This window comes from Tauraco erythrolophus, chromosome 19 (genome assembly GCF_009769465.1).
Source record: "Tauraco erythrolophus isolate bTauEry1 chromosome 19, bTauEry1.pri, whole genome shotgun sequence".
In the NCBI taxonomy this organism is placed as follows: Eukaryota; Metazoa; Chordata; class Aves; order Musophagiformes; family Musophagidae; genus Tauraco; species Tauraco erythrolophus.
The window spans coordinates 13564202-13585910 of NC_141483.1; the positions used below are offsets into that span (position 1 = coordinate 13564202).

Sequence of the window (21709 nt, forward strand, 5' to 3'; positions counted from 1 at the left end):
AAGAGCCCTTATGCCCATAAGTAGCTGTTATGTATGTATAATATATATGGGTACACCTGGGATCCAATTTACAGCTAGAGTGGGATTCATCATTCCTGGAGGGAGAAGGGGGGAGTAGATGTGGGGAATGGTTGTTCTGAAAGTATTTTTTTTTAATTGAAGAAGGGAGAAAAACCTGAAAAGTGTGATTTATGCCCAGTCTTATAAACACTTTTTCAAATTTTCCTGCCTCTTGAGCTCTTGTGAATGCGATCATGCCTGACAGGACTGGTTCCTAATGGAAACTCAAAAATAGGTATATGTTATGACCATGAATTTCCAGAAATGCAGCCAGCCAATGCCCAGGCAGAAAAGATTTGGATGACTGCTGTGGTTTAACATGTGAATTACACCAGCCGTACTAAACCTGTGAAATTAAAATCAGAGGGAGCTGCTTAAACTGTGGGTTTGGTTCTGCCCTCCCTGACCCAGGCGCCGGAGCAGCGAGAAGCCACAGGGACTTCAGGGGATCTTGCGGAGTTTAAGCTTGTTCAGAAAAGAAAGGCATCACACAAATCCCTCAAAAGGTGATGTAAATTTGACCCTTTTGAGAGCTCAGAGGTCTGTTCAGCCTCCGTGTCCATAGAGGGGAGCACGCTGGGGCAGGATTGCAGCCCTGCATCCTCCCGGGGATGCTTGGGGCTGAGGGTCAGTTCCTGTACAACCTGGCCGAGGCAGGGATATCCTGGCTCCTGAAGCAGTGGAAGTGCAGAGTATTGTTATCTTACCTTTTTTTTCTGAGCTGATACTGGAAGACCACAGGCAGAGACTGTTTCCTTGTACATCTGATTGATTTACCACATGACAACCTGCTGCTCCTACAAAAATTTGTACAAAGAAGAGAAGTCTGCTCATGTTTGCTAAGTTGTATTTCTCTTTTAATTTTTGTCTTTGGCTCCGGTTTGATTCTTGAAGTGCTCCTGAGGCTGGTGGTTAGCAGAGCAGAGGGACTGACCAGCCAAATGTGTTCAATATAGGAAGCAGTGAGAGGTAACAAGCCCAGTGTCAGTTTTTACAGTCTCTTTTTCGGAGCAGGATTGCATAAGATTCACCTGTTGTTCCTGGTGACCCACTCTCTCATACATGTATGCTCATGGAAGGAAGAAAACTAAATGGAGAAATATTTGAGTGTTCATGGTTTGGGTGTTTTGGATACCTCACAACTTCAGTAGAACGAGAGAACATGTCTCTTGTTGATAACAGAGCTCGAAATGGTGAAATGCTCTGGAGTGTAACTGAAAAATAGAAAGCAGGCTGTGGTTGGGAGGCTGAGTGGTTCTTTCACTCTCTCATACCAGGCCAAGACTTTGAGACTTTTGCATTTTGCATACCTAATAGAAATGACATTGCCATCCCTTTTTATAAATCACCGTTGCTGATTATACTCTTGACACTAGCTCAGCTCGTTCTCTGTTTTGACACCAGTGACTTTCTGTAAATTTTCAGTTCCTGGTGGACTGGGTATGTATAACTGAATTGCTTGGTATGTGTAACTGAATTGCTTGTTAATAGGTACAGCACTGCTTATTTTGTGTTTGTGTGATCTAGAGATGCTCTGCTGTGCTGGAAACTTAGATCCAAATGACAACGTTTAACTATAGCATATAGCTTGTGGTGGAATAATACTTGCAAGTCTGAACTCTGCAGAGCCCTTGGCATCTTCCTTTTGCTGCTTACGGAGTTCTTCCTATTCTTTTCAACACTCAGGTTTTAGCAGTGATGATATTGAATGTTCAGATGTCGTAAATGCAGGCTGTGAAGTGACACGTTTTCCCTGTGTTTTCTCCAACCCATTATCATTCTAGTTAGGTTTTGCTTCTGATGGTTGTGAAAAGTGACCAAGGGAATGCAGACAAGTTACTGGATGGCAGCGTGTGTTGCAACATGCAGTGACACTGAAAAAACGTGCCAGTGTGTTAGGTAATCAGGAGAAATATTGAGAAAATAATTGCTGCTAACATATTGTGCTGGCAGCCGCCAGAACAGCACTAATTTCTGGGTCTGATTTTGAAGAAGACGGAGCAGCCGCTGTGTTCTGTATGTGTCTGTCTGACACAGAGCAGTGAACAGATGAGTGCTTATTCAAATTTCTACTGGCTGTTGCCTTTCCTGGAGTCGTCTAAATAGATACAGTTCATCAGTAGAAGTTTTTTTCTGTGTGCATCAATTTTGAGTCCCTTGACTTTGCCACTCCCCTTCTATTAATTTTAATTTTCAGTTCGGGGTACTTGTTTGTACCTAATGAAGACGGGGCAAAACTCAAAACGAAACCCATGAGTTCGTTAACTCTGCACATCACGTACCTGCCCACGAGGGCTCCTTCGACCCAGACGCGTTACTGCTGTCTCAGGCTTTATTATGAAAGTGCAGTGCTTGCTTTTGGAAATGCCCATTCATCACAAGAAAAAGGTGGCTCAAATTTTTCAGCTCCTAAACCCAAAGTGTCTAAAAAAAAAAAAAAAAAATCTTTTAAAATGTTTTTTATTTGCTCACTGCTAAGATAAAGCCAGTGGCTGCTTTCCCAAGTTTCCAGCGGTGCAGACAGGCCTGATGAGGTCAAGATGCATATAAAATAGCAAGACAGCAAACTGGGGTTTCTAGTTTCTTCCTGGGTTGGAATAGGTTCGCTCCTCCCGGCGTTGCAAAAGTGTTGCTTCAGGAGCAGTTTGACTAAAGGAAGTTGTTCGTGGCTTGGGCTCCGGCAATCGGAGTGCGTGGAGGGCACTGCACCGCGAGCGCTGCGCAGGCACGGCGCGCGGAGGAAGCGAAACTGCTGCTTGAACTCGGAGCTGGCAGCAGTTCTTATGGTTTGGAGGTTTGGTTGCAAAAGGGTCAGACAGCTGTAGCAGAACTTGCAGTTTTCACTTGTCGGGACTCGGGCATTTCGACTGAGGCACTTTTTAGTGGTGTTTGGATTTGCTGGTTGCTCTCAGCCCGTGTGTTTTGTGGAGTATGTGTTTATGTGCAGTTGATAACTGTGTACTAAGTGCAATTTATCATACACCTTTGACCAGCTCACCTGGGTTTTGCCCAATATCTCTCTCTCCATATCAGGCAGTAAGTCAGAGAGATAGGAAAAAGGCTTTAGAAACGGTGGGGAGGGGAGGAAGAGGAGTAGCAAAGACAGTCTTCCCAGGGTTCAGTCCTTCTCCTCTTTCCTCCTTGCCTGCACCTTCAAGCATTCAAGGCGGGATGTCCTCAGGCTCACCACTGCCCAGATTTCCCGTATCAATGAGTACGATGGCCTGGAGCCTTAGGAAGAAGAGGGCTGTGGATGGTGCAGGGTGGGTGACGTGAAGGAAGGACTGGGTTTTGTTTTTCTTGGGGTTGAAACAGCCCTTTACTGACCTGATCAAGGAATTGGATGTCTGCTGCTTTCATGGATGGTGTGGAGTCAGAATCACTTTCTCATATGCCTTTTTATTCCCAAAAGAGAGCTGTGAGCAGTATAGTTTTGTGCTGGTGTCCAAGTGGTGTGTCCTCCTCCTGCAGTGTAGGATTAACATGCGTTGCACATGTCGGGGAGACGTTCCCTCTGGAGCCTGGGGAGGGATTGCTGAAGTGGGCGGCTTCTTTCCAGGTTTCCCTTTTCCCAAAGGAGCTTGTTATTTCTGGTGCCTCATGTGTCCCAGGCAAAACAAAATATATATTTCAGGTGATAGCAGTGCTGGAAGCAGGAGCTGAGAGGACACAGGCCAGGTTTAGCGTTGGCACACAGCTCTGGGGACAGTTTTCCAATCCAGTCCTTGTTGCTAAGCGGTCGCCAAACGTGGCTTTTTGGTCGGCAGATGTGGCTGAGAGTTTCCAGTGCAGATAATTGAAATATTGTCTTTGAAGGATGCAGATAAATGTGAGCAACTGTTATCATGGTGCTACAAGCATTTTGCTATTGTCCAGGAAAAATTTACTCAGAAAATATGAAAATCCTCAGTACTGCATGAAATCATTCAAATACAATAAAATATAAAGGGCAGCCTGCCGATTGAATATATGCCATGGAGACGTGTGCGAAAGGATGCATTGTGATGAGGGAACCTCAATGAATTTATTTGCTTGTTAATACAATATCAGGTGGGATGTATCTCCCAAATTACATCAGAAAAGTGGTAACGGCAGATGGTTTTGCAAACCTGAGGCGTGTTCCAGGTCAGTGAGAAGCAGGCAGGAAAGGCAGCCTGGCCCCAGCAGAGCCACGCTTGGAGGATGGAGACCCGATGCTGGGGTGGCTTTCAAATTTCCTGGGAGCTGGCATTGCATGGGGAGCACCCAGCCTGGCTGCAAGGCACCAGAAGTAAGCTGTGATCCCTGCTGGGTTGGATTCTTGGACTTCAGCTCGAGGAAACCTTGTTGCATGACTTTGTCTTGGCTCCTTGCTGGGATGCACGTGCTACAACAGGGCTGCGGCACAGGGCTGCAGTCAGGGAAGCACCTTCTGGCACGGCTGCTGTGGGTGCATGGTCCTTTGGAGTGGGGGGACCCTGGATGGCTTTTGCAGCCTAGCTCAGCTGGCTGTGTATTGCTGTGGGGTGGTGGAGAGGGGGGAAAGCAGACCAGGGAGATGTGAGGAAGGTGGGTTTGCACTAGTTTTTGGGTTTTTTTTACTGTGCAGTAGGTGCAGCTTCCGCATGGCCTCTGTCTTGGCTCTGAAAGGGTTTGTGTGGATCTGCTTTCAGTGTCCAAGCTGAAGAAAACCTGAATGTTAGATAGTACCATGCCTTTAAAAAAGCAAAAAATCAGAAAGATAGTTCGTAGCAGTCTCTAGACTTCCGAGTTGGGACAGAGATTGTGGTAGGACTAGATTTTATTGTAAGTGAATTTGAGGCTAAACACACAAACCGAGTTGTAAGAAGGGCGAATGTTGGACCCTCGTTATGACCCATTTTTTTTTCAATATTTTTACTATTTTATCTGAGCTCTGGTGTCAAGAGTATTGCACAGTGTAACTCTGTTCTAGTGAGGAACGACCTTAGTGTCACATCCAGTAAGTGAGATGCATTGATTATGGTATGTGATATAAGAAGTGCCGCGCAGCTCTGGTGCCTCAAAAGGTGCTGAGGCCAAACCATCCTAAGTAAAAAACTATTACATGCAAACCACCAAGCCAGCTGTTCTTGCACAACTGCTTAAAAAAAAAACCAACCAAGATGCCTGTGCCTTCAAGTTCTGTCACCTGAACCAGCGAGCAGTGCACGGAGCGCGTGAGCACGGAGCCGCGTTCGGCTGGCTTTGTGTCTTTCTCACCACTGTTTCACATAGCTCTTTAAATGAATAACCTGCCTGTTCAAGAGTTCTTATGCAACTTCACACTAATGAGCCAATCTAATGGGAAAGCTGCTTTAAAAAATAAAAATAGGAGCCGTGAGATTGAGAGTGGTTTAGATATATCTGCTCGAGGATGGGCTGTAGAGACGATGCCATGTGCTTCTGCAGCACTTTGCACTTGTCTTGACTGTTTCAGCAAAGCTCCTTAAAGCAAGTATTAAGGAAGTGAGTAAAATAAGTGTTACCAACATGAGGAGGCCTGAAAGAGCCTGAGGGCTGGGGTGGTCGGTTGGAGGAGCAGAGCACAGGTCGCCTGGCACTGGTGGCTGCTGCTGCTGAACAACTCTGCCCGTGTGCATGGAGCCCTTCCTCTTGAGCAGTCATCTGTGGTAGAGCTTGATTATGGCTTTGCTGCAAGAGAGAACAGGAGACTTTGGACTAACTCATGAGTGAGGAAGGAAAAGGCAAGTCTATACCTTTCTTTGGTTTTCTGTGTTGTTGGGGGTTATTTCCTCGGGGTTCCTGGAAGACCTTCAGCGGGAGGTCAGCGGTTCGTGCCATGCAGAAGGCCCATCAGCAGCAGGGCTGTATGTGGTGGTGCTCCCCTGGGGTCCCTCTGCTACTCAGGACCGGCAGATTAGGATGTGATCTTGTTCAGTTGTTGCTGGTGGACCTGTCTTCCACAAACATCTAATCCATTTTTAAACCCTTCTGCGCCTCTGAGTCTTTGCAGTAGCCTGTGGCAATGAGGTGCACAGCTGAATTTTGCTCCAGGTGAAAAATGTTTCCATGTGTTTGTTTCAAACCTCCTTCTTGCTAATTAGGGGGCAGGTGGGGAAATCAGCATACTCTATCTCTCGTCTCTTTTTTGAATATTTTATACCTGCACAAATGGCAGTGGGAATGCAGCCCAGCTGTGGGGTATTTCCACTCTGGTAATTTATAACAGTTGTGGTTACACAATTTATTTCGCATATAGTGGGGTTGGTTTAATAGCAAAAGTTTGGTATCTTCTAGAAGGCTGTGAGAAATGTCCTGCACAGAGATTATTTTTGTTAAGGGGTCATTCGACAGTTGGCAACCACAAGGGTTATGTTTCCATCAGCCGAGAGGAGTGGTATGGGGAAAAAGTTGCCTTTCCCTCACTGAGCACGTTTTGGAGAGGGACAACTTGACGGCATTTCTGGCTGGATATTGCTTTAGGCTTTGTCTTAGAATGAAGAAGATTTTTAATGTTTTGATGAATATGTTCTGTACCTCAGCTGATGTGCTTGATTCTCTCCTCACTGACTGCACTTAGTTATATCAGAGAACAGCAGGAGAAGGAAAATCTAAGCCGGGAATAAAGCAGTGAAAAGTTCAAGATGCTTCCAGAGAGAAGATCCGCAAGAGAAGAGAAACGTTACCAAAGGGGAACTGTTTCTTGCTGGCCTCACCCTTACTTTTGAGGAAGAACGTCTCTACTCAGCCTCTTTAGCTGCTTGAAATAGGCTGTGATCTAGCTGGGTTTTCGTGCATCTACAGCACTTTGCTGGGAAGGACTTGTTAGCTTGGGTTGTAATGCTCAGAAAATCAGTGGAGCCCGTTAAGCCTGCTAGGCTGCCGGTCATCGTCTGTGGTCGCTGCTGCGCAGGGCTTGCAGTCTGGCCACAGCAGCCAAGGGTCGTTCTCTGCTGCGACGTCCCAGCAGGTCTGGGGCACTTACCTGACCTGCAGTGGGGAACTTCATCCACACTGGTTTTAAATGCTTTTTGTCGAGATCAGGTGGACTGGCTGAACAGTCTTGTCTGCAGCAGTTTTGTTGGGAATTTCAGGAACAGAGCAGGTGTCCTCTTTGTCCTGTCTTGGGATGACAGCAGTGGCTGCCTCCAGAACAGAAGGCCACAAGGTTTCTTATTTTCAGAGTTTTCTTATTTGAAGCCATACTGTCTTGCCAGCATGACTGCAGTCAAGATGATAACAAGGTCCTAAAGACCTAATTAACAGTATTTTCCCTCTTTCATGCTTTCTCATTTCTTCTCACGTAGTTGGTGCTGGGATAGAAGAGAGCTGCTGGGAGGAGAGTAGGACTAAGCCTGTGTGACCTCCCAGGCCAGCAGTGGAGGGGCTCATGAAATCTCAGCAAACATGTTCAGGAAAGGGAGAGGTGCACATAAAAATCAGGACTTGAACTCTTTCCCCCTGCTTTTTGGTCCACACTTTTTGGAGAGTAAAAGCTGTACTTGCTTGGAAAGGGCTGTTCTGGGCCACCTCTGTCAGCTGTTGGCTACAGGATCCTGGGTTTTCTTGCAGGTGCCAAAAGTTGTGTCTCTCTGCTTCCCAGCTACATGAACAGATCAGGACAGCACTCTAGAAATTCAGGGCAAGAATAGCTCAAGCTCTTGGAGAGGCAGGAGAGAAGCCAGGCTCGTCATTTGGGATGCCTCTTGAGAAGGAAGGCAAGCGTCTGAACTGCTGCTTCAGGATATACGAATGGCACCTGGGGCCGAGAGCAGACAGCAGTGAGCAGAAGAGCATTAAAAGGTGATACTGATGAATGGGCAAACAAAAGCTCTTCTTTTTTTCTTCTGCCCATTGTCCTTCAAGGCCGTGATTCCTTCGTTTCCCCTCTCCCTCCTGAGGAGACTCAACGTTGCACAGGTCACACTGCGGACGTCCAGGTCTTGCAAATGAAACTGCTGTTGCTACTAACGCTGGAAATGCAGAGAGCACTGAACAGAGCACTGAAAATGCTGCCATAACACTAATAGCCACGTGATTTCACATACTCGAGGGTATAGTAATCGTACGTAAAAGGAGAAGAATATCAGATTGGCCCAGTTCTGCCGATTAGAACTTGTTTAAATACAGTATGTGTACAACCTATTCTTCAATAAGCTGATACCAGCTGGGAAGCTAGACTGTTTTCCAAGCTTATCTGCTTTCTTATTGCCCTGTTGGTAGCAGGATCTGAATTCATGACTCCATTTGACCTAAGGTTTAAGTATGAGGGTAAGCTCGGGGGATGGTATGTGAGCTCCTGCCTGGCACTGAACCATAAGGTATCTGTGTACTCTGCACACTCAGTTATTGCACGTTTTTTTTTTTTAACTTATAGGTGGACTCTGACCTAATGTTGCCAATTACCTTCTTTATCTTCGATTGTAAAGTGCCTTCTACTCTCTAGAAATGTGGGTGCATTTCTGCACACCGGTGTGAAGAACAAAACATGGCATTTCAGAATCATTTGGGAAATGGATTCTCTGTATACTATGTGATTTCTCCTAAATTCCTTGCTTTTCTTTGCGTCTTTAGAGAGGGAGATGTTGCCTAAAACTCTGCATCTTTTGTGTGCAGGCAAACCTTAGAATAAAATCTACTGATATTAGCTGAGATGGCAGAAGATGACAGAGAAGGCCATTGCTTGCTTACCACTGCCCTTCTGTTTTTCAGAGAGACTGTTTAGTTCCTCTGTTGGATTTGGCTGGTTTGTTCCCAGGACTCTGCATCACTGAACCTGGTGTCTGAAAAGGGCTTTACCTGGGGAAAGCCAGTCTGGCTGTATGAAAGTCTTTGGGAGAAGCAGAGAACATTCCCTGACTAATTTATCTGTAGGGGGTATTTTCTTGCCACTCTACCATCCTTTTATGCATGACTTAGCTTCCCAGCCGACTAAAGCCTTTGAAGTTAGATTGCAAATAGCTCTTCAGCTATCCCTTCCCCCCATCTAAAATAGGAAAACCAGAACAACCATTGCTGTGGAAAGAGCCTGTCTTGTTACATGGCTCCCCAATGTTAACACCCCTCTCTCCTTTCCTCCTTCCTTTTCCCTACCTCCTCCTCCCCCCATAAAGAAACCTTTTTTTTTCCTCTTAATGAGATCTACTTAAGACTTGAGGGAAAAGGCCATGGTTCCATGAGATGGTAAATCCAATTTTAGGGTGTTTCATATGTGATGAAAAACCCTGTGGCCGCATGACGCTGCCCCTGAATTGGCACACGTTCGCCCTGCCAGGTCGGATTTGTTCACATAATGCAGAAGGGGCGACTGTCCAGGCCAGCGTCGCATCGGGGCACGCAGGGGCTGCCCAGGCATCCCTGATCTCGGGCTGGGGGCCAGTGACTCTCCATCTCGTACTCTCACTGTATTTTGTGCTCTGCCCAGTTGTATGATCATGTTTGTCTTGGCTTAAATCTGCAGTCAGGGGGTCTGGAAGCTTCTAGTCTCAGCGTTGATGAATGCGGACCCAAAGGATGCTATGTTAGCCTGCAGTCTTCTTAGAGCTGTCCCCGCAGATGCTGGAGAGTCTCTTGTGCGTGCTGGAAGCCCCAGGGCAATGTCTGGCTTCTCCAAATATCCCTTCTTTGGTGATCTTGCCAACAGGAATGGTATAACCACATCATATGATGGGAATCTTGCAGTTCAGAGCTTCCTTTCCGTTATTGAAGGGAGAAAGGCCTGAATTATACCACCTTTTTTTCTGGAAGGGAATGCCCTCAACATTAACAGAGCAAACCCCTTGGCAAGTTATTGCCCTGTTTGCCAATCCATCTCTTCAGACTTTCTGCGGAAGCAAATCTGGCAGTTGTTTTTCCACTGTTTATGGCTCTCAGGCTTGCTATCCTAGGAAGCTCTTGCAGTGGGCTCTTGGAAGTTGTGTTGAAACATAAAGTATGGTTCCCTCTTGCCAAGAGAAGGGATTTTTGAAAGTACTGAATGCTGGTTGAGTCTTCTCCCTTTGGCAATCGCGTTTCTCAAGTTGTCTTGTTTCTGGATCAGTGAAGGTCTGGTTACCTCAGACCGCTAATCGCACTGCATTTGCTTCCCATGTCTGTCCTCTTTGCTTCACGTAGAGTTGTTTGTCCCTCCCTGGATCTCTTGTTAAATGAGAGAAGTTTTTAGCCTCATGGAGCTGCTGAGAGGCTGCCTAAGCGGGTGTTTCTTACTCCAGGATCCATCTCAACTTTTGGAAAGAAGAATCCGTGCAGATTCTACAGCCACTGGAGGTTCTATTTACAGTCAAGTAAAAATAGCCTGAATCCTTCTTGTTCAATTGTTGCATTTATTTTCTCCTGTTTTGCGTTTTTTGTGAACTGCTGTTTCATGAAACACATTCATGCTTCATCTGTGGTCTTTGAGCTTTGCTTTGGGAAATACTGACTTAAGCTGCTGCTCCGTTCCTTTCCTTGGAGACATTGGTGTTATTTCACTGTCCTGTGGGGAGAAGGCAGAGGATAATCCCCTCTGGAGTCTGAAAAGGTGCCTCGAAGTGTTGAGACTCATCTCAGATGCTTGAGCCATCATCTGATGGCTTGCAGGAAACTGGAGATGCAGATTTGCAAGAGTCTGGGATACTGTCTTTGGCATCTCTGTCATTTTATGATCTCAGTTCACTAGACTTTCTAATGATGGCATGGACCAGCGGGCAGCCTTCCAGCTCTCTCACTGTCCTTAAAACACAGGTCGATTTACTTATGTTCCTAGTGTCAGAAAACCCTGGAATTGAATGAGGAGACCTTTTCCCTTTGTAAGCATTAGCTCCGTGTGCTTCTTCTCTCCAAGAGCCCTTCCTGCCGTGCACTGAACGCCCAGGTGAGCTCCTTCCTCACGTGCTTCCAAATCCCACCTCGTGGCATCTCCTCCTGTGCAGGACGCTCTAATTAGGGACCAGCACCTGAGGCAGCGCATTGCGAGACACAAACGAGCACCGCGGTGGCTTTTCCTCAACCCCGTCCCCCTGTTCTGGGACCAACGGGGACTTCTGGGGAATTCTCCTTCTGTCCTTCTGTGGTTTGAGGTACCGACTTCAAGTTCCCTCTTGGCATTAGAAGAAGAATAAAAAAAAAAAAAGGTGGCATAAGTGAGGCTGGTGTTGGTAGTGCTGTTTGTTTACAATGAGCACTTGAATATTATTGTCACTTGTTTTACTCGTTGCGCAGCCCTGTAGGTGTGGGGAGGATAATCTGTGCCAAAGTGCTGCAAAGAAGCACCAGAGCTCAACACAAGCTGAGCCAAGATGGTGTTATGTGTCAGGTAGGATGTTGTCATCTCGGAGAGCTTCAATTCTCTTTTTCAAGTAGAGGGAGATACTTTTGCAAGCAATAATAAAGAAACCAAAACACTCCAGTAACTTCTCTCCTCCTGCAAGAAATCCCTGCTCTGTTGCAACCTTTTTGGTGCCCGTTTTTTGTGGGACATGGTGATGTGTCCCTTGCCTTGCTCTGTCCGTGTTCTGCTCCGCTTCATTTGCAACCTTTGCCTGCAAGTTAGATTTGCAAAGTGCTGTGTAAATATATAGCTGTGTAAAATCTTGCAGTCTTCTCTTCTTGAGACAGAAATACATGATGCTGAAGATATTTATAAGGACTGATATATGACGTGTTAATCTTTCCATATGCCCGTTCCTGAGCTGGGCATTTTCTTGTAGTGTGAACGCACCCGAGAGCTGCCTTTGTCCCCATTAAAAGCTGCCGTGATTGCTATCGTGCGCTCTGGCCGCAGCAAGAGGACGGGTGCTCTCGTAGCCCAAAGGAGGTTGAAAGACACGACGGATCAACCTGGAGCATCTGGGGAGGAGGCACAGCCATCTGAACAGGCTTGAAAGCTCACCCGGCAAGGCGCAGGCAGCGGTTTGCTCTGTGGTTGTTTTTTTTTTTTCTGCTGTATCTAAACTGCTGGCAAACCACCTCGGGTAGCTCTGCCCTCCCGTGCTCCACTTCGGCGACACCGGCAAGAACCACCCTTGCGTGTGTTCTTTCAGAGGCAGAGCTATAATTATGGGTAGCAAAGTAAAAATATTTGTATGTACTGTAAATACGGCGCCGCGTCTGCCGTGTTCACGCCTGACACTGTGAGCTGTGAGTGCTTAGCACGGTCCCTCTGCCATGTCATCGTGCCCGAGCGTTGCATTCCCAGGAAGCAGAAAGCTCTTCTTTACGTGCTTTGCCGAGAGTGCCTGGAACTTGCAAGCTCTTCTCTAGCTGAAAGCAGGTTAAAAATGAACAAAGCAATACTCTCTGAAGCCCTCGCTGTGCTCCAGTGTGTTGATTTTGGACAGCAAGAGTTATTTCACTGTTAGCAGAGAGCGTGGTGGGATTCTCTGGGCCAGACTTGAATGGGCTTGTATGTTTTTAAAGGAGTTTTTCATTGAAATTGTGTCTTTGAGGAAGAGTTGCAGGTGGCTGGTTTGCATCCTCAGGCTTCCTTTTTGTTCTGGGTGGTGGAGTAAGAAATGTGGCAGGTTTGAAACGTCTCGTTCTCTCTAATGTGTGCTGCTGAAGGAATCTGGGAAGGGAGAGTTGTGGGTTTTTTTATTTAGGCTATTTTTGCACTGGGATCACAGCGTATCACACTAGGGCCGTTTCCCTTGTCAAACGCAGAGTGTGGGCAGCGAGGAGCACGGCGTGAGCTCGGTTCGGGGAGGCAGCCGGAGCTGGAAAAGTCAAAGAGACCCGGAGTCTGTTCTTGACTCCATCAGTGGCTTGCAGTGCAACCTTGCTCCATCAGTTGTCCTCTCTCCCTCGCCTTTGGTGGTTTTTCTGTCCCCACTTTTTTGTAAGGATGAAGGGTGAGACTTGCTCACTTGTGAATTTTTTAAACACTTGGATGGGCTCAATCCAAAACCAAGTGATGACTCTTTGACCAGGTTATGAAAACTTTTTGTCCAACAGTCACCTCTGATTTTAATTCTAGCTTTATTGAAAAGCTTCTTAAAGTTTTAAATGACAAAGATTTTCAGTATTTAAATACAAAGTTTTTGAAGTTTTAGGGCTTAAAGAATGATTTTTGTTTGTTTGTTCTGTTTGGTTTCCGTGAGCGCAAGTTGCAGCAGGCTTAAAGGTTTGCTACATCTTGCAAGCAGGAGATGCTTCACTTCGTTAAAGCTAATGACCTTGCATCATGCTGAACGCCATTGATCCTGCATTTCATTATTTTGATGCACCAGAGCTCAGCCAGGCTATGTCAGAGTAGTTGCTACGTTCGGTGATACAAGTGCCTTACCTCAAATATAAGTAACTTGCTACCCAGCAGAATATTTAAGTGAAATTAGCTGTAAGCTGATGGTATTGAAAACATATTCTGGAATTCTAAGTAAATTCTTTATCAGATGGCCTTTCTAAAAGGAAATGAAAGCATGTGAAGTTCCTCTGCCCGTAGGAGAGGTACCGAACAGCACGTACGATGAAGCTCCCGACCGCTGCCGCAGTGTCAGTGCTCCTCTGGGTTGGGGAGAGACCAGCCTCTTCACATCTGGAAACTGCTGCTTCTGCATGCAAATATTAGGATGTAGTTTCTTTTTTCTGGAGGTACGAAAGTTTGCTTGCTAAATGCTGGGTATTGCTCTGAGGTAAGACCAATACCCTGCATTCGGTGACTCTCTGCCCTGTCACTAGTCAGGCTGATCCAGGAGTGAGATCTCAGGACATTCCTTTCGCTTAACTCGAGGCTTTGGCAGTGCCAAAAGCACTGTGCCAGTGTTAAAGGTGGCAGTTAGTGTTTTGGGTGAACGATGAACGAGGCCATTTGTAACCAGTTACGCTGACGTGAATCTCTCCCAACAAATTTGCATCATGAAAACACCTTTGGAAAAATGTGTCCTGTGTATAATTAAATACCTGTTTTGCTAACTCTTAATTTAGTTAATGCGAAGTAAAGATGTCAGCACAAATTAATTTAGTTGGAAATGGCTTTTCTCTCAGTGGGCCGAAGGGAGGTTTCTGGAGGCATTGTACCGGATGCCCTCAGAAACGTGCTGGGGAGCTCCAGGACTGATTGACAGGGTTTCTTTGATGGTGATGGCCATGACATCCTCCTAGCAGTACGTATGCCACATATCATCACTTTTTCCCTCTTCTGAGAGCAAAGAGGGAGCCCAGGTAGAAGGAGGTTTCTTTGGGAGGACAGCGTAGCTACTTTTCAGCTCTACCCTGAGAGGTATTTGGTAGCAACCACAGTAAGTCCAGGTTCAGACAGGTGAATGGAAAGAAACTTCTATAATGGAGGATCTTTCTATGTCTCCATTTGTTTTTTCCTTCAGTTCCTTGATCTCTCTCACTCAGTTGGTGCTCATGTTTTTCCCCCTTAGATATAACCTTTCTGTAACTGCTCATATGCTTTAAATATTCATTCCTCTTAACTTTCTTTAAAGACTTCCTTGTAGATGATCTTCTTTTGCTTCGACCTCTTTCCTAACCTTGTGTATTCTTCCCCCCACACCTTTTTGATCTTTTTCTCCCTGCTGCCTATTCTCTTTCCCTTTCTGTCTTGCTTGGGATAAAACTGGAGCACAGACTGTGTTTGCTGTGCAAGTGCAGGTGAGTTGTCAGCCCAACGTTGTAGGAAGCAGGGAATCTCTTGTTGCTTCCTACAGACCTGTCTGAGCACCAGAAGAATTAAAAAAAATAAAAATATCTCAATCTTCCAAAAATGTTAGTTATTGCTTTAGCAGTTCTCGTTTCAGCTTAAGTAAAAATAAATGCATGTATGAATGAAGAAAGCTGCTGTGCAGTACAACACAGAGTTCCTACTCCTACCACCTCTCTGCAATTTCAGGATTGGCTTTTTCTATCCGATATTTCCTTCAAGAGGGAAAACCAACCTCGTTTCTCAGACAGGATTCTTCGGTACCGAGACTGAGTAAAGGACTGGTGCGGATGGGAGTGGAACTTTGGATGATGGGCAGGAGCACACAGGTCTCCTGCAGCAGGACTGGCTGAGCTGGGCTGCTCTGCACTGGTGCTCCAGGAAGGGAGGACGTGTTGGTTTGGGCAGGCACTGGCACTGGTGGTGTGTGCTCAGCAGAGACTGATCTTGAGCTCAGCCTGGTGTTGGGTGGCACTGGGAAGGGCTGGGCATTGAGGAGAGTTTGGGGCTTGGGGCTGCCTGTGGCACTGCCTGGTGCTGGTGCTCTGCTGGGTTTTGTGGGGTGGCTTTCCTCCATACCTTGCTAGATGAGGTGAATGCAGATATGAAGCTGATTTTGACTGAACACTCCTGGCTTCCTATCCAACGCTAACCTTTAGCATCATCCAGCTTTTGCAGTCGGAGCCAGTGCTTTTAACAGTGCCTTTTGTGTTCGCTTACTGAAAAACGGGGTCTGTTTCACAGGAGACTTGCTTACACCTGCCACAGTTGTCATCTTTTGCTCTTCCTTTGCCCCTTTCACTGGAGCTGCGGTAGTTGTAACTGCAGAATGTCCTTTCATTCCCCAGCATCCTCGGCGTGGGACGTGACTGCAATAGAGCAGCTGGGGGGAGGATGCAGGGTGGGAGACCCGCTTAGAAATGTTACCCAGATGTGGGCGGCTCAAGGAGATGATGATGTTTGGCTCTGGAAAGACTCAAGGGCAAGGAGTTATTATTTCTATTTCTCCTTTTTAAGCTGTTCTTTTTAGGGTTTAGAAAACAGCCCTTAGGGTACCTCCCTGCAGTATGGATGCACTGAAGCAACTCGGCAACCGTGGGAGAGTCCCCTCTCCGTTACCGTTCGCAGGGGGTCGATAGCACTTGCTGCAGGGTTTGCCGGGCTCGTGCTTTCAACTTTCAGCTTTTGTGCGTTTTAAACAGTGATTTCCTTGTTGAGCTGAGTGATTTCTCATTGAGCTGAGTTTTGGGGATGCCCCGCGCCATGGGTGAGGCGGTGGGTTCGTGCTGCAGCGGAGGAATGCGGGGAAGCCGGGGCAAAGGGAGGTGCTAGGACGGGAGGATTTGCAAAGCTGCTGTTGCCAGCGTTGTGCTCAGCCTGCTCTCTGGTGGTAGCTGCCGTAGCAGAGATGACCTTTGATGAAACGCGAAGCGTTTGGTTTGATTTGGATAGTTGCGGTTGCTCAGCTTGGTACAGCGGCCGTTCGCAGCAGAGTCTTCAGCTCAGCTGCTCTTGCTTTTGGTCCTTACCCCTGTGCAAAATTCACGGGTTAAAAATCAAATCACAGCAGCTTCAGGACGAGAACTGCTAACGAAGCCTGCTTCCCTGCAGCTCTCCCCAGTGTCTGATAAGGGCTGAGCTTTATTGCTCTTTTCTTTCAGACTGGGGAGACTAGTAGGAGAGCGGACAGAAGAAGCACCTGCTGGCATGAAACGTGGAAGAAATAAACATCTTTGGGATCTTTGGGTCTGAAAACAGTCAGCAGGTTCCAAAACTCTTGCCAGGATTGAGATACGAGAGGCACTTAAGGACCACTTGATTGTGTTCTCCTACTGCCTCAGATGGGCCGCAGCCCGCAGCGGCCAGGACAGGCAGGAGAGCTCCGGCGGAGGTGGAGCGGCGCTGCTGTGCTCTGATCTGCACTGGTGAACGTGGGGATGCTCTTTATTTAGATCAGCTGGTGGCAACATGCAAACTGTTTGTCTGGCTTTTTTGTGCGAAGCTGTTGTGAGGAAGAAGTCCTTGGTAGGTTGTTTGAAGGAGACAAGCCAGTCATGCTTGTAGAGAGCCTGGGAGAGAAGGTCATGATGAGTGCTTCTGCTTTTCAGTCCTGAAGATAGCTGAGGGATGTCTGCTGTCACAAGAGTGGTGGGTTTTGATGATTTTAGCTGGAAAAAAAAAAAAAAAGAATAATAGGAGAAATAGTTTTGGAGAAGGTAGTCGGGACCTTGTCCTGTCTTTGCTGATGTCCCACTAGTAAAAGGTCAACCCCATTCATGTTTCCTGGATAAACTGTGAGTGGGTTGGTGGCATCTTCCAGCAGTATTTGGTTCCTGTGTTTCTTACCAGGGTTTGCTCAAACAATACCTGAGGGATGTGACAGTTCTACATGTGGTTTCTTTGTACTGGAGACACCTTCATGACTGAAGTACCTGTAGGGGAAATAGTGTGCAGGTGGGACCATTTGCTGTTGAGGATGGAGGTAGCTGGTGGGGCCTCTCTGTTGTATGGGACCTGATCAGGCAGCTTTGAGACTGCAGAGCAAGCAAGCGCCCTCTCTTTTAAGCCAGTTTCCGTCCTTTTGATGGTGGAGGTGGGACATTGTTGTAGCATTTTCTGCAACTCTGTATCTGTTTTTCTTGTGGCTAGTAAAGAGTTTGTTTTGCCCAGGAACATGACATGTGCTGTGTCTGAATCCCACCATTCATGACTGATGTTTAAATGCAATTTAAGCAGATTTGAGGTTCTTTTTTTTTTTTTTCCATCCAAATTGCTGTGGTCTAGTAAAGACAACTTTTAGTAGTAGCAACCGTTTGGAAATACTGTCTTCTCAAAATGATAGAGGTTAAGAGTCGACAGCAAATGAGCCAGGGATTATAATTAAAAAAACAGGGTAATTCTTTGTGCATGGCATGAAAACTAAGGAATAAAAACACGTGGTGTAATGCACCTGTCAGTGTTAGATGCAAGTAAGAGATAACGACCCTTGCAGTGACAGACATTTGGATTGTGTGTGTTTTGCCGAGCACAGGAGCGATTCCTCCAAGTCCTTAGAAGCCGAGTTTTTTGTTTGGTCGGTACTGGTGCTCTTTTAGAAGGCTTTTACCTCTCTTGCTTCCTGAGGTCTGACATGGGAAAGAAAAGCTTCAGCAGGCACCAGCTGCTCAACGGGCCCTGCCTTTTCAGAGCGTCGCTCACTTTTCTCTGTTCCCGATTAAAACATCTGTTAAACTTAGGTTGGTTTGAAGCAGCCAGCGCTGCGGTGTTTAATGTCAAAGGAATGTGCCTCTCACCTTTTCTCTCTCTTTTGTCGCAGGGTCAGCAGTCTTCAGGGGAAGACATGGAAATCTCTGACGATGAGACCAACCCTGCGCCCATCACCAGCGCAGAATGTGCCAAAACCATTGTGGTGAACTCCTCTGTCAGCAACACAGCTGTGATGGCCCCATCGATCCCCCCCATGCCACCACCGGGATTCCCTCCTCTTCCTCCTCCGCCGCCTCCGCAGCCAGGCTTCCCGATGCCTCCACCGCTACCTCCGCCACCTCCACCCACTCATCCTGCCGTCACTGTCCCACCGCCTCCGCTCCCTGCCCCGCCTGGGGTCCCTCCGCCTCATATCTTGCCTCCGCTTCCTCCGTTCCATCCTGGCATGTTCCCTGTCATGCAAGTGGATATGATAAGTGTTTTGGGCAACCACTGGGGTGGCATGCCGATGTCCTTCCAGATGCAAACTCAGATGCTGAGCCGCATGATGCAGGCGCAAAACACATACCAGTATCCACCTTTCATGACGGGCCGGATGCAGTTTGTGAATCTTCCGCCCTACCGCCCTTTCTCCATGGGAGCAGCTCTTGGTCGTGGACAGCAGTGGCCACCACTGCCCAAGTTTGACCCCTCCGTTCCACCACCGGGTTATGAGCCGAAGAAGGAAGATCCCCACAAAGCCACTGTGGATGGAGTCCTTCTGGTCATAGTGAAGGAACTAAAAGCTATCATGAAAAGGGACCTGAACCGGAAGATGGTGGAAGTGGTAGCGTTTCGGGCATTTGATGACTGGTGGGACAAAAAGGAACGTCTGGCAAAGGTAGGCTTTCACATACTCTGTGCTCGATCCCGGGGAGAACTGTTCATAGTGCTTGTGGCAAGGGCATGGGTAAGCAGGGATCTGGAACTGACTTTAAAAAAAACCCCACAACCCTAAAATTTTGTGATAACTAAAACAGAAGCAAAAGATAAAGCCATGGAATAGCTTCACTGTGAGATATCCTGTTGCTTGAGGCTGCTGAAATTAAATGGGAGGCGTGCATGTTCCTGTCCATCTGCCTCTGTGCCTCCCCACGGGGCTGGTCTTCTTGCTGAGGCAGGAGACAGAAGTGAGTGCTGGGAGCAGCCCACAAATACCTGGAAGGTGTTCCATCGCTACAGGCACCTGCCTCAGGACAGTTTAGCACCTGGGTATTGAACCGGGTTTATTTGCATGGTGTCACTCCATATACGCAGGCGTTTCATGCCGCTTTGCCATCAGAACAAACACGGGCTGAGAATTTTAGCCCTTCCTAGTCGTTGATGGAGGTACCCTGTGCGGAGGTGTCTCTGAACACGTGTGGAGCCATGAGTGCTCACCGAGGAGCGAACTGCTGCTCTGTCTCACCCCGTCCTGCTGATTTGAATGTGGACCTGAGGAAGAAGTGTTTAGTTCTCAGCGTCATCGCTCTGCTTTGGGGTGGATCTCCTCCTCCTTGCCCCCTCCAGCTTTGCGGCCACCTCAGAGCAGCCCTTTCTGCAGGTCACACCTCGTGCGCATCTCAGAGAGCACCTTTGTCTTTGGTGGCACGTTTGCCAAGCCAACTTGCCCAGCTGCTCCCCGCATCTCAGCAGGACACACCAGCCATGCTGGGATGTGATACCAGGGAGGCGATCTGCAAAGGAGCTGTTTTTCCAGCTGTGATTCGGAGGGCTGCAGTGTCCTTACACAGACTTCTTGCTGCCTCGAGCAGGGTGATGGGCTGGGTGACCTCCTCAGCATCCCCACAGCCCCGTGGGGCGCGTTCGCAGGCCTTCCCTGCCCGGCAAGGGTTTGCATGCTCCTGTGAAAGCCAGCGTCCATCGAGCAGTAGTCATAGGACGAGGGTAGCTGGTCCTACAGACAGAGCACACGCACTGGGGAGGGTCCTCTCCACTGTGCTCCTTTCAGGAAAGCCTTCAAGAACGCCCCAAAATGCCTTACACCCCAAAAGCCCAGGGTTGTTCACTTCCCCTCAGTCTCCTTTCCCTTTTCTCTCTCAGTGAAGTAGCTCCAGGGCCTGAAATTTGAAAAGTTCAGCTGATTTTATTTTTTTTTTCTGATGGTCTGAGGCACTGCTGGCTGCCTCCAAGAAAGGGTTTGCAGGAGGGAATGACCCCGAGATCAGGAGGCAAATGTGCCAGGGCTTCTCACGTGTAGGAGGAAGCTGAACTTCAGCTCTAAAAAACTGAAGTCAGATGTGACAGGAGTGTTTGAAACCACCAAGCCACTATTTTGTGTTCCCCACTTTGGGTGATGAGATCTGTGTGTGTTTCCAGTTCTCCACGCTCCTTCCGTCTCCCCAGCGCGTGTACACAGCAGCAATTAACTCAGAAGCTGAACATTGGCCAAATACATGAGGAGTTTCAGGGATTAGTTAAGAAAACAGCTTTGTGTGAGTTGTCTGATCCTTTCTCAGCCAGCGAACAGCTCTGTGATCCAGCGTGCGGTGAATTTGTCTCTACCAAAAAAAGGCTGGACGCTGTAGAAAGGTTCATGCAAGCCGCAAAATTAGCATTACAGTAAATTATTGTAAAAAAAAAAACAACAGCAACAAACCGAAACCAACACCACAACCTGCAGATACATCTTCTGTTTCAGATGCCTGGTTTGTGAGCAGTAGCTTCACCACCTGCTTTTGCAAGCCGGTTGCGTGTTGACTCTAGCGCCTGGGAGAGCTCCTTGGCTTTCCGGAGAGGTTGGTAATGCTGCTGCTTAACAGCTGCTTCATGGCAGTGGCGACTAAACTGGTCAAGGGGCTGGAAAATAAAACTTATGAGGAGCGGCCGAGGGAGTTGGGGCTGTTTAGCCTGGAGAAGAGGAGGCTGAGGGGAGACCTGATTACGGCCTATAAATACTTGAGAAAATATGGTGGGGAGTTAGGGGAAGGGCTCTTTACATTAGTGATGGGAGATAGAACAAGAGGAAATGGGCATAAGCTTAGTCAGGGGAGATTCAGGTTGGATGTTAGGAAGTATTTCTTCTCTGAAAGGGTTGTCAGCCACTGGAATAGGCTGCCCAGGGAAGTGGTTGAGTCCCCATCCCTGGATGTGTTTAAGAATAGGGTGGATGAGCTACTTGAGGATATGGTTTAATGGGGATTAGGGATGGTTGGACTCGATGATCTCTAAGGTCTTTTCCAACCTAGAAATCTATGAATCTATGAATTTGCTCTGGCTTAGAGCTGACTGCGTGACGTGCGGCGAGAAACCCCGTCCCTCTCCTCCTGACCAGTGCCCAGAGCTTCTGCCTCCTACCAGCGAGCACGTGCTGACAATTTTGGAGGAGACCCTTGAGTTTCCAGGGCAGTGAAGGAAACAGATCCAGCAAATAGTTGCAAAAGCAGCGACTGAAGTACCCACAAAATTGTTTTAACCCAGACATCCACAGAGAAGGAGCAGAAGCAAGTTGAGGCAGGTCTTCAGCAGCTGCTCGGGCTCTTTCGTGTCCGGAGTTATGGTTGGATTTAGCATGTTCCTCCCTCACTTGGAATACGCAACCCACTTTGGGAAGGGAAACTGGCTGTACCGCAGCAGCTTGCCACGGGTTATGTTGGATGTGAGCATAATTGAAAATCCAAAATTGTTGCGTGGAATAACACTTGTGCTCTCTGTCCAGGAACAGAAATGCCGGAGCCGTTGCTGCTTCAGGGCATCGCCTGGAGAAGCCTCTGCCAGGCCGCGCGTTACTGTCGCGTGCAGAAAAATCACACAGGTTTCACAGCCTCCTCTCTGCGAGGGCTGGGCACCCCTGACATTGGTGCAGGACAGGATTCCTCC

At 47.6% G+C, this 21709-nt stretch overlaps 1 protein-coding gene across 1 annotated transcript in view; it reads left to right on the forward strand.

Moving 5' to 3' along the window:
• Positions 1–21709, forward strand: part of SETD1B (SET domain containing 1B, histone lysine methyltransferase) — a 50542-nt gene that overhangs the window by 13672 nt on the left and 15161 nt on the right. Inside the window, 1 exon segment of the mRNA XM_086623225.1 lies at positions 17961–18731. Within this exon segment, the coding sequence (XP_086479351.1) occupies positions 17961–18731 (771 nt within the window).